Raw genomic sequence first — 13196 nt, forward strand, 5'->3', positions numbered from 1 at the left:
TATTAGATTTGGTTGATTGGTCAACTGTTTAACAATATAAAATGAAATAGTAATTAAATACACACACACACACAGTGAACACAAAAAACACAGAAGTGTTATAAAACCATATTCAACCAGTCAGTAAGGTGACCTAAGAAAATAAAAAGAGGGTGTCCAGGTGCAGAGAAGAAAGAAAAATAGCACCAGTTAAGTATTTTAAATGCAAGATACTTCAGTGGAAAACTTACTTTCCTTTGTTGGTGGTAGTTTATCTTGTTGAGGTGAACTAGGTGCATGGTGAAAGTCCTTAGAAAATGATGATAGTATATGTCAGATTCATTTGGGGGAGATGTTTCTTCATGTGTTTATGCTTTAAGCTATATGTAGCTTTACTTTAAATGTATCAGCACTTTGAATTGTGTTCAGGGAAACTGTTAGGTGATTTTAGTAGCAGAGTAATAGTTTTTAAAGGTGATATTGGGGTAGTTGAACCTGGATTTTATTACAGGATAGGTAACTATGGCTAAATTATCCCTGTTCAACAGGGTCTCAAATTGTGAATTTGATGAAAGGCATTCTGCTGCAGATGTTTTTTTTTTCCCCTAAATTTCTTCTAATCTTCGGTACATTTTTTAGCATTAGCCACAGTGAAGCTGAGTGCTAGGCATTTGAAGTTCTTTTGGCAGTTTGTTACAGCTTCTGCTGCTGCTACTTGTAAATATTTAGCAATTCCTTATGTGTCACTTGGTTCAATAAAGAATTATTGTGCAAACATGTATGATGGAATCACTGTTAATATTAATATAACTATCAAAATAATTTTGCCTTCTCTTCTAGATGATTAGTACAGTTCTTTTTTTCCCTTTTTTTTCAACCATTTTCCATTTAGTAGACTGTATTCATTCTGTTGGTAAACTTCAGTGACTGAATGATACTGATAAAGTGTGAATTCTCCACCATACAAACAGAATATTCATTTCATGAATGAAAAAAAGGGATTTTCCATACATTGCTTATTGCTATAATCTATTGCTTTTTATAACAAATTTATCTAGGCCTATTTCTACATGATGGAATTTCTATTTTTTTTCTTTTGCCACTTGAGATATACTAGATCTTTGGAGCGTTTATGATATGGCCAGAATACTACAATGGTGTATCATTGACAGTGATGATGCCATTAAGACAATGCAGATGACATCCTTTAGAAGTGCATAATATAGACACTACTAACACATTTTGATAAATGTGAAATGGTAAAAGGAATATATACCTATTTTATTCAAGTGCATTACATGACTTAATATTATAACAACTGCATATTTCTTGATGGTGAAAATTCCAGTATAACTTCAGAAACCCATCCATAAATTGTATATGGGTTTGGGAACATTAAATCATATGTGGAGTCTTTGGTGCTCTCTGAGCTTGGTTGTTTGCTTGCAGACATTTCATTACCCAACTAGGTAACATCATCAGCGCTGCTGAGTGTGAGGGTTTTCTCCCTGTTTATATACAGTAGCTTGCCCTGCTAGTGTTGGTGGGGGTGTGGTTTTCTCCTTGGTAGTTTCTTGATTAGGGTATTGTTTTCTGCTTGATCATTTGTCTTGTGTTAATCGCTGCTTATCTGGGTGTTGGCTGCTGTAGAAGATGGGTTCTGTTCTTTTTGTTTTCTTCTTAACTTTTTTATTGTCTCTTGTGTGTAAATGGGATTTATCTCTGTGTGTCTGTTGATGGCTGATTTGTCTGAATGCCAAGCTTCCAGGAATTCCCTAGCATTTTTGGATTTAGCTTGGTCTAGCATGCTCACAGTTTCCCAGTTGAGGCTATTGTTGAGTTTGTCCATGTGTTGTGAGATTAAGGAGTTTTCATTGTGTCTTCTGACTGGTAGTTGGTGTTCATGGATGCCCACTGCTAGTCTTCTGCCTCTCTGTCCTACATAGTGGCTCCCCACTACAGTGCCTCCAGAAAATTAAAGATCTAAAAATAGAAGAAGATGAAATTATGGTTTCATTCGATGTCACAGCACTCTTTACGTCCATAGATCCAGAACTAGCGAAAAAATCCATGGCAGCAGTACTACACAACACACCCGACCTAACCAAATACACTTTGATTTCATTCAGTGCCACAGCACTCTTTCCATCTATACATCCAGAACTAGCAAAATAATCCATGGCAGCAATACTACACAACACACCCGACCTAGCCAGATATACTGAGATTGAAATATCCAGAATTATGGACCTCATCAACCTCTGCCTCACTACTTACTTTCAGTTTGATGGACAAATAAACCAACAAATCAGAGGAACATCTGTGGCATCACCACTCTCAGAACTCATAGGAGAGGCTGTAGTGCAGCATCTAGAAATTATAGCACTCCCACACCTACAACCGAAAGTATGGATCTGGTACGTAGATGACACCTTCGTCATAATAAAAAAGACAACACTTTCATCATATTAAAAAAGATACAGAAATATTGTGTAGTACTGTAGATACTGTTGGAAGTGCACTTCCCTGTATTTTGGAGATGTAGCCGAACTTACGCATCTTAACTCCCAAGACTCTACAGCCCATCCCGTTTCTCGTCCTGTAGGGAAGCTTTTCTTGGAAGAAAAGTAGTGCAAAGACATTTTGAAATTCTTGTTAGGTATAGAATAGTTAATCCTATATTTAGAAATCTATAATTTTAGAATTGTTAGATATGTATACTATTCTATTTGTGTATGGCCAAATCCTCACTGTGTAAATATAGTATATTTAGAAGATGAACAATTAAATTATAATGGATTGATACAGTGAACTAATGACTGAGATTATTTTGAACTTAATTCTGCTTTCTAAATAATTTCTAAACAAAACCTTTACATTTGAACTGTTTGAAAGTTGATAACTAAGTAGAGCTTTGCCTTAAGTAGGTTGCAATGATTTATTTGAACATGACACATGATCTTGAATCACTGTCAACTCCACTCCAATTATGCTTTGCCAGTCCTTTGTTTTTATAGTATTGTATATAATATAATACAAGGCTATGCTTTTGTTCAGATAGTTCACTTCTGTGTATGTGTGTGTGTGTGTGTGTATGTGTATGTGTGTATAGGAAGGTGTTAAATCAGTACTAACCGTGTTTGGGATTATGAATTGGTCTAAGATTTTTGTAATTACACATTTTGTGTTAAGTGTTCTATCAAATGCAGATTTAATTTTATTCCAGGTTATTTTTAAATAAACATACTATATTTTTGCAATTTTAATAGAGGACTCAAATTTTTAAAAATCTGTTATCACAGAATATAGGAATCTATCAAAAGGTTTACAGCTATTATTAATAGAAGGCTTTGTATGTTTTAATGATTAGGCTGAGGTTTTCAGATTTGTTTCTTTAATAGCTCGCTTTCTAAATTAGAAGTGAAATCTTTCAACAGCAAGTCATTCCAAAGCTCATTTAAATTTTTTTGTATGAAAACTTAGCCTTGCAGGATATTCTAATTAATAACTTCAGATTTACACAATTAAAATTCAGTTGGAAGTATTCTTATATATAAACAGTTCAGACTTAAACATTTAAAATTTTTTAGGTAACAGCAACTCTTGCTGTATTAAAGGTTTTTGACAAAAAAAGCCAGCTATCCAGCAAACATGTTAATGGGATGGCTATGAAAGCTGTTCATTATAGTACAAAAATATAACAATAGTTACTTACTTTACTTTTGCAAGCAGAAAATCAGCAAAATCCAGAAGCAGAAGTCCTTACTCATCAAGGCACTCAAGATCACGTAGTAGGCACAGATTGTCAAGATCCAGAAGTCGGCAGTCGAGTATTTCTCCTAGTACTCTGACTCTAAAAAGTAGCCTGGGGGCAGAGCTGAACAAGAACAAAAAAGCCAGAGCAGCAGAGGCAGCCAAAGCCAATGCAAAAGTTTCAAACACCTCTACACCTACCAAGGGAACCACCGACACAGGAGTTGCTGTACAACAAGTGAACAATGTAAAGGAACTAAAAAAGATAAAAACAGAAAATACATCTTCCCCCTCAAGTAGTTCAACCTTGAAAAATGATAAGACAAAAACAAAAGTTTCTGTTCAGGAAACTAAAGTGGAAAACAATGTGATTGTAGAGAAGATGGCCAAGCAAAAAGTTTTAGCAGTGAAAGAAAATAAATCAACCCTTGTGAAGCCATCAACGCAACCTGTTGCAGTGAAAGAGAAGAGTAAGCCTCATGCAGTATCTAAGGAGAAGGAATGTAGTGTTGCACTAATCACTTCCACTCTGCCACCCCTGCCTCTTCCTCCCATGCTTCCTGAAGATAAAGATACAGATTGGTGAGTTGTGATTTTTTTTTTTGAAAGATGTAATTTCAAACTGCAAATGCTAGATGGATTTTATTGAGGTATAAATACTTCTTGCTATACTAACATTAACTTCTATAGTATTCAACAAATGTTTGCAGCCAAAACATTCATCAGTCCACCTTGATATTACTTGCTAATGTATATAAATTACATGGATTAGTACTGAGGTTTACTGCCTTTTTTGTATATTAAACCAAAAATCTGTAATTTAACTCTTATCCCTTCTGTTTATATTAGTCTGGTTTTGGAACAATATATTAGAATCTGATATTTGGTTTTGATTAGAAATTTGTCTTTTATGACAACATAAAAAATCTTTTTACTTCACTACAGTTTGCAAGGTAGCATTTCAGTAAAAGCAGTGAAAAAAGAAGTGGAGAAGAAATTACGCCATTTGCTTGCAGACTTGCCATTGCCACCTGAGTTACCTGGAGGAGATGATATATCCCAAAGCCCTGAAGAGAAAAAGATACTAGTGCAGTCACATCATAAAAAGAGACCGAAGTATGTATATTTCCTTTATATATAGAGAGAGTTCATAATAAATATGAAATTCAAACGTTTTAAAATCCCTGTTTCAATCATTGGGTATTGGAGGTATTGTTAATTGACACACTGTAGAATTCTTTTAAGATTGCCTTTAGTATTTTGTGTATGACCAAGTAGAGGAATTAGATTTTAAATAATCAGTGGAATTGTGTGTACTTGACTAAATAAGTCCTCTGTACTCTATTTGTCTTTGTCTTGCATCTAGAATTATAGTATCTGGGCAGAAATATCCCTCTCCATAGATATATCATCTGTAAAGTTTTGAGTGCCATGGTAAAATAATATTTTTTTGTTGTTATTCTCTACCTTATATGCTAAAGACAGGTTGTGAAATAGAGTAATTTAAGAACAGTACTTGGATTCAGAAAACTAGGTATATCTGAGTGTTTTTGGTTGGTATTACATACCATTCTACTTTTCTGTTTTGTTTTACTGGTAAAAAAGCACCATGAACATTCTTTATTTTGTTTGTGCTGTGGGGCAGGCAATCCTCACAATATACTACAACCTATTTTTGAAAAACCCATCCATTAAAAAAACAAAACAAAAAGTGATTTATGGAGATCAATAATATGAACCCAAAGCCACCAATTATGCATAGAGATGGTTGCATAAGATTTCTAGCATAGTACATGATAAAAGGAAGATATAAAAGTAATAATTCACTGAATGAGTGACTGAAATGTTAAAAAATAATTTAATATGTAGTAGCATATTTACAAAGAAGTACATTTTTAGGCAGAAGTATAAGCATATTCTTGTGGAACAAAATCTTATTTATTTGGTTAGGATATGTGGACCGCGTCATGGAGAAACAAAGCAGAAAGAAATTGACTGGGGGAAACGGTGTGTGGATAAGTTTGATATCATTGGCATTATTGGAGAAGGCACATATGGGCAAGTTTACAAAGCAAGAGATAAAGATACAGGTAAGTTTAAAATTATGATTGACAACAAAAATGCTGATGCTATCCCTGATTTTTGCTAGTATCTTTGTCAAAACACATACTTATTATTACTGAGCTATGCCACAGTTCTTCAATGAATAAATGTTTGGAAAACTAATAATAGTGATTTTACCATTTCTTCATGTGTTCCATTTTCTTTTGGGAAGAGTAAAGGTAGTCCCCGGTTTAAGAACACCTGGTTTAAGGATGACCCATTGTTTAGAATGGAGCCTATTGTAGCTAAATTTGAGTTATATACACACAATGATTTGAGTTAAATACACAATGGTTCAAGTTAATTACACAATACTACTTACACAGTATTATACAATAATACTATTCCGGCTTACATACTAATTCAGCTTAAGGACAGATGTTGGGAACATAACTCATTCTTAAATTGGGGACTACCTGTAATCCATATATACAGTAGGAGGTATTAAGCTGAGCATTTGTGCTATCAAAAATCTGAAAGAATCAGTTTGACAATTCATATACCCCATAAAAATGAATATATTCTGGAATTATGATTCCAAGTATAGGAAAGATGACTTGAAAGCTGGCTTAAGATGCCTTCAAGTCAGTGTTGACTCCTGGCATCTGTCTGGACTAGTCCCTGTAGTTTTCTTGGCAAGATTTTGGAAGTGGTTTGCCATTGTCCCCTTCCTAGGGCTGAGAGAGAGTGACTGGCCCAAGATGGTTTTATGTCTAAGGTGGGACTAGAACTCATCAGTCTCCTGGTTCCTGGCCTGTTGCCTTAACTGTCGCACCAAGCTGGCTCTGCAGGCTTTAGTCGATCCTAAATTGATAAAATACTCGATTTGCTGGATCAAATGAAAGCTCTTGATGAACTTTACATTTTGAATATACAAACATAAAGCTTGCAGAGACTTTTAATTCAAAATATTCTATTATGTAGCCACAAAGCAGTTTTTTCTAGTTGCTAGTTAAAAGCCTGAACACTGAGAGTTTTAGGATTCCATTTATGTAGCAAGTCATCTATGGTTCATCTTTTTCTTTTTTATGCTCTAGACAGTGATTTTGAGATTAATTTATAAACTAATGTGTATATAGTTGTAATACTGAAATTGTTTTCTGGATATGCCAATTACTGGTTGTATCTTTTCAGTTTTAAAAATTACTAGACAACCTGTGACCTGCTGGGTCATTATTTCAGAGATATTTCCTTACCTAAACAAGGAACAGAATGACCACGGCAAAAAAGCAGTGGGAGCGGGAGTGACTTCTGACTTTCTGCCGGCTTCCCCATTGACTTTCCTTGTGGGAAGTGGGCAGGGAACATTGCTGCCTGGATGGTCCATGGCTTTAGTTAATTCAACCAGACTGGCTATTTTGTAAAACTTTATTCCATTTTTCCTGCTATATTTTTCAATGTACTTTTTCAGAATAGGCAACTGAGCATAATCAGTCATTTTACTTTTAGGATGTCCTTACTATGTTTCATTTTTTTAATATTATGCTTTTTGCTACATTCCCTTTGTATACAGGTGGTACTCTTTTGGTCACTAAGTAATCCCCATTCCAAGAATAAGTTTATTGTTAGTATTCATAATTTTAAAATAAACTTAATGAAAACAAAGTTTTAGCTTTACTCACACAATAGACATGTTGGGGAGGCACTTGTTTTCTGGGAATGCATCTGTCAGAGATAGTTCAAATATGAGGATATATACTATCAATTCCCCCTTGCACCTTTCTACAAGCACAACATAAACTGAGTCTGATTCACACAATATGCTAAGGTGTTGAGTGAGCTGGATATGGTTCAGCATACTGCATATACTCAGCCACTGTAGTTTGTAGCGCAGCTTATGGTTTCTCATGTTGTGTTACCCCATCCATGTGATTTATTCAATAAATCATGGTTAAACAATCCATAGTTTAGTATGTTCTATGAACCAAGGATAAAACTATCATATATCAAATTTTAAGCCTGCAAAGGTTAATCTTATAAGGGATAAAATCAGTCTTCCTTACATTTTTGATAGCATAATGATTTGGGTCCTGTCCAATTTTTTGTAGTGGCTATTTTCTATCGCTGATTCTCTACTTGTTTCCAGGTGTGGTTCCTTACCCTGAATCTTCACAATACAGTTTAAGTAAACAAATGCAACACATCTCTAACTTACTGCATCACTGTTTCTTGCCATCTGAAACCCTCTACCTGGGTTAATATCTATTTTGTGTATGAGGGAAGAATGGTCAGGAGAAGCACTTTCCCATCTCATGCTTCTTGCAATATTCTTCTGCCATCCCAACTATTTTAAGATGCTACCCACATAAAGACATTTGCAGAAATGATGGTATACTGTAGTGTTTTTCAATCTTAGCAACTTTAGGATGTGTGGACTTCAATTCCTAAAATTCTCCAGCCAGCCATGCTTCTGGGAGTTGAAGTCCATGTTGGTATACTGAAAGAGGAGAGAAAAAAATAACAGGAAAACATGTAATTAACACTAATTACTTTATTACTGTTTTCCCTCATATCTAGAATTTATACTTGTTTAGATGGAGGAGTGGAAGTGACTTCTGGCTTCCCCATTGACTTTCCTTGTGGGAAGCTGGCAGGGGGCGTTGGAAATGGTGATCACATGACCATAGCTGACCGTGGCAGCGCGGCAGCACTTAAGCAGACACAACTTTACCAAATTTCAATCCCATGGGAATCAGGGGTCCCGGATTTTGGATGCATTTTGTAAGTTAGCCCATTTGAGGTACCTTGGTTCATAAATCATTGCCCTATGATGCACTGTTTCACCCAGTTGATGGTTACAAACAGACAGTAGAGTTTTAGTAGTACATAGATGTGCTAACTTAATAACAGGCAAGCTAATAACAGTTTGACTATTTTTTTTCCTAGGGGAAATGGTGGCATTAAAGAAAGTACGGTTGGATAATGAGAAAGAAGGTTTTCCTATTACAGCTATTAGGGAAATAAAGATTCTTCGACAACTAAATCACCAAAGTATAATCAACATGAAAGAAATAGTGACTGATAAGGAAGATGCTTTAGATTTCAAGAAAGATAAGGGTACGTTCATAAGCATTGTTTGGTCAGTAAATAATTTTAAGATAATTTGTTTCCAGAAAAAGATGGTTGATTTTAAAACATGCACGTATTGAATTGTAATGTTTCCATTCCTTGCATATAAAAGTAATATGTTAAAAGAAATGCTGGCCTGTGTTAACTCTGTTTTTACTCTAATATTTTATATCTGTTACCTTGTTACATTTCATTTTGTTGGCCCTATTTGTTGTACATTTTATTGAAATATTTTTATTTCACTTTTCTGACTGGTAAAGGTATTTTAAGAAAAGAAAAAGAATCACAGATACAATGAAGCTCAGTAAATACAATTTATAATAATAACTCATAGCTCAAGAAAATAACAGAAGAATTTCAGGCCAGAACATAATAGTAAAATTAGAAGTATGGAGAAAAATTGATTAACTCATAATTCATAAGGTATTTTTACTGCAGTAAAAATGTGTTTTAATATTTAAATATAGGAACAATTACTAACATATTCACATCAATACTGGACTTGGGGCAATCCTTTTTAATTGATTTTTTCTTTTTACATAAAGTTATGAATGGCAAGATCTTGCACTGTTATGCTATCATTCAATAACTGCAAGGGGAGGTTTAGGTACAAGTATAATGATAGAGCCTTTTGTTCTTTATCTTATGCACAGTTGCCGTAGAATGGTGGGGCAGTCAGACAAAATAGTTGTATACTTAGATTGACATTAAAATCTTTTTGGACTTCTTCATAACGTGCAGAGAGGCTGTGGAGTGACACCAATGTCATGACTCTATCCTTGTTTGGCATTCTTATGATTACTATAATTCTGCTTAACTGTGGCTACCCCTAGAAATATGGAAATGCAGTAACAATGAGATGGAAGCAAATTCTAGCTTGTGAGTGACTGTGCCATTTGTGCTGTTATCTCAGTGTTAGGATTTTTAATCTTAATTGTCTAGATTGGCAAATGGCTAGTTTAGATTGCAAGACTATAAATATACAGTGGGCAAAAAAGTATTTAGTCAGCCACCAGTTGTGCAAGTTCTCCCACTTAAAATGATGAGAGAGGCCTGTAATTTTCATCATAGGTATACTTCAACTATGAGAGACAAAATGGGGAAAAAAATCCAGAAAATCACATTGTCTGATTTTTAAAGAATTTATTTGCAAATCGTGGTGGAAAATAAGTATTTGGTCACCTACAAACAAGCAAGATGTCTGGCTCTCACAGACCTGTAACTATTTCTTTAAGAGGCTCCTTTGTCCTCCACTTGTTACCTGTAGTAATGGCACCTGTTTGACCTTGTTATCAGTATAAAAGACACCTGTCCACAACCTCAAACAGTCACACTCTAAACTCCACTATGGCCAAGACCAAAGAGCTGTTGAAGGACACCAGAAACAAAATTGTAGACCTGCACCAGGCTGGGAAGACTGAATCTGCAATAGGCAAGCAGCTTGGTGTGAAGAAATCAACTGTGGGAGCAATAATTAGAAAATGGACGACATACAAGACCACTGATAATTTCCCTTGATCTGGGGCTCCACGTAAGATCTCACCCCGTGGGGTCAAAATGATCACAAGAATGGTGAGCAAAAATCCCAGAACCACATGGGGGGACCTAGTGAATGACCTGCAGAGAGCTGGGACCAAAGTAACAAAGGCTACCGTCAGTAACACACTACGCTGCCAGGGACTCAAATCCTGCAGTGCCAGACGTGTCCCCCTGCTTAAGCCAGTACATGTCCGGGCCTGTCTGAAGTTTGCTAGAGAGCATTTGGATGATCCAGAAGAGGATTGGGAGAATGTCATATGGTCAAATGAAACCAAAGTAGAACGTTTTGGTCTAAACTCAACTTGTTGTGTTTGGAGGAGAGAGAATGCTGAGTTGCATCCAAAGAACACCATACCTACTGTGAAGCATGGAGGTGGAAACATCATGCTTTGGGGCTGTTTTTCTGCAAAGGGACCAGGCCGACTGATCCGTGTAAAGGAAAGAATGAATGGGGCCATGTATCGTGAGATTTTGAGTGAACACCTCCTTCCATCAGCAAGGGCATTGAAGATGAAACGTGGCTGGGTCTTTCAGCATGACAATGATCCCAAACACACCACCCGGGCAACGAAGGAGTGGCTTTGTAAGAAGCATTTCAAGGTCCTGGAGTGGCCTAGCCAGTGTCCAGATCTCAACCCCATGGAAAACCTTTGGAGGGAGTTGAAAAGTCTGTGTTGCCCAGCGACAGCCCCAAAACATCACTGCTCTAGAGGAGATCTGCATGGAGGAATGGGCCAAAATACAGCAACAGTGTGTGAAAACCTTGTGAAGACTTACAGAAAACGTTTGACCTCTGTCATTGCCAACAAAGGATATATAACAAAGTATTGAGATGAACTTTTGATATTGACCAAATACTTATTTTCCACCATGATTTGCAAATAAATTCTTTAAAAATCAGACAATGTGATTTTCTGGATTTTTTTCCCCCATTTTGTCTCTCATAGTTGAGGTATACCTATGATGAAAATTACAGGCCTCTCTCATCTTTTTAAGTGGGAGAACTTGCACAATTGGTGGCTGACTAAATACTTTTTTGCCCCACTGTATGTATTTTATAAATGTATTTTAACTTTGTCTTAAATTTCATTTTATTTACTATCTATTAAGATAGGTTTATAAATACTAACTGACCACTCATGAACACGTTGCTTGTATTGGTCTAAGACTGTAATAAACTGACTGACTGATTGCAAGACTAATAAATGGCCATGTTAGAATTAACCACTATAACTGAAGATATAATGGTATGCTTAATGGATCTCTTCTTGCATTGTTACTTTTTACCATATAGATTTGTCTTTCTGATGTAATCCAGAAATGGGTTAAACAGATTTTTATATTAAGTCTATAAACTGGGCTGGTTTAGGCTTAGCAGTGCTAAGTTGAAAACACATCCCAGAAGAAGAGAATTGTAAACCACTTCTGTACTGTTGCCAAGAAAACTGTGGAATGTAATAATGTAATAATTCTCCATGTAATAATATTTAATACAGAATTCCCCTTTATCTTTCACAATATATTCCCAAAAGGAAGATAAGCCTGAATTTAAAACAATCTCAAATAGATTATCTATACAACCCTACCTTGATTTTGGAGAAAAAAACCTCACCTTCCTTTTGAGGTGAAAATCATTATACAAGTTCTGTGGACAGCTCAAGAAAAGCAGATTGAAAAATGCTTAAATATTTAAGTGGTTGAATTTGAATTATTTGTTCATTGCTAATAAATGATCTAAAAATCCTAGAAAGTAAGTTAAGCCTCCAAAAACCATTGTCAGTTTCCAGTTAATAGCTCTGGGGATGTGGAAGGTATATAAATATAAGCTTCCTATATTACATGGAAATTTGTTCTGTTTTTATAAACTGTTGGAGATAAAATGTTCTCTGTTCATCTTTTTCCAGTCTTCCTTGTTGGACATGTACTGTATATACTTTTCCATCCATGTTTAGTACATAATCTATATGGTCTGACAGAGGAATGATGGATCAATTTATCCCTGCTTTGCCTATCACGGGATTCCTGCTTGCCTGTGACAGTGAGATATTTAAATATGTATGTTTAATTAAACATAAATTAATTGACTATTGCAATAAGCAAAATAAAAATTCCCTAAAAAACATTGGCATGCATATTTGGGTGATAACTTATGCCAGTGTTTTAACCTTGCAACCTTGGCTGCTGATTTTTTTAACCTTTCATATTCTCCCTTACCACAAAAAGGTTTAAATGCTTTAAAAGAATTCAAGGAAAATAATAAAACAGACAAAAACTAAGGCTTTTTTTAAAAAAAAGCATAAAGTAATAAATTGTGATAGAAATCCATGTATTGAATGCCCCTTCATGTGTTAAATGCCCCTTCATGAAATCATTTGGAGAAATTCATAGGTAAATAGCTGAACTCTGGTGGTTCAGTTTCTGTTTGTTTTTGTTTAAAGCAGCGAAATTAAGCATTCAATAATTTTAATATGTCTACCTTGCATAAAACAAAAAATTTATACCCCAAACTGCTTCCAAAATGGAAAATGTGAGAGAAAATTTCAGCCATGCCTCCTTTAGTGACACTTCTGTTGTGCACCTAGGCAGCCCATGTGCTGTCCATGGCCACAAAAAGGCTTTCCAGCTCTGCAATAAATGAATTCATTAATAAATATGTATGCTATTAAAAGCGCACTCTAGATACTGTTAGGCTAACATATAAATTCCAGTGTCTTAAGTTTCTAAACAGTTTCAAGGGATGTAGAGTGTAGCAG

General features: G+C 35.4%; 1 protein-coding gene and 1 long non-coding RNA gene across 4 annotated transcripts in view; one reads left to right on the forward strand and one right to left on the reverse strand.

Annotated features, from left to right (window-relative positions):
- The window catches only part of CDK13 (cyclin dependent kinase 13), a 51249-nt gene that overhangs the window by 7926 nt on the left and 30127 nt on the right, over window positions 1–13196 (forward strand). The window contains exons 2-5 of one of the 2 annotated variants that reach the window (XM_015887401.3): window positions 3709–4314; window positions 4678–4848; window positions 5683–5822; window positions 8722–8892. In XM_015887401.3, the coding sequence (XP_015742887.2) occupies window positions 3709–4314; window positions 4678–4848; window positions 5683–5822; window positions 8722–8892 (1088 nt within the window). The remainder of the gene's footprint in view (window positions 1–3708; window positions 4315–4677; window positions 4849–5682; window positions 5823–8721; window positions 8893–13196) is intronic. The other variant, XM_088150000.1, reaches the window with a different exon arrangement.
- LOC148214623 (uncharacterized) lies at window positions 1791–3826 on the reverse strand. 2 transcript variants are annotated; one of them, XR_015797728.1, is made up of 4 exons: window positions 3695–3826; window positions 2535–2594; window positions 2257–2411; window positions 1791–1962 (listed from the first exon to the last, which is right to left on the reverse strand). It is a non-coding gene; the product is annotated as an uncharacterized LOC148214623 (long non-coding RNA). The 2 variants fall into 2 exon arrangements; XR_015797727.1 differs by lacking the exon at window positions 3695–3826 and having other exon boundaries at window positions 2535–2996.

The sequence above is a fragment of the Python bivittatus genome, unplaced genomic scaffold, assembly GCF_059951505.1.
Source record: "Python bivittatus isolate LINGU-HERP-01145 unplaced genomic scaffold, Pbiv_v1 ctg000610_np1212, whole genome shotgun sequence".
In the NCBI taxonomy this organism is placed as follows: domain Eukaryota; kingdom Metazoa; phylum Chordata; class Lepidosauria; order Squamata; family Pythonidae; genus Python; species Python bivittatus.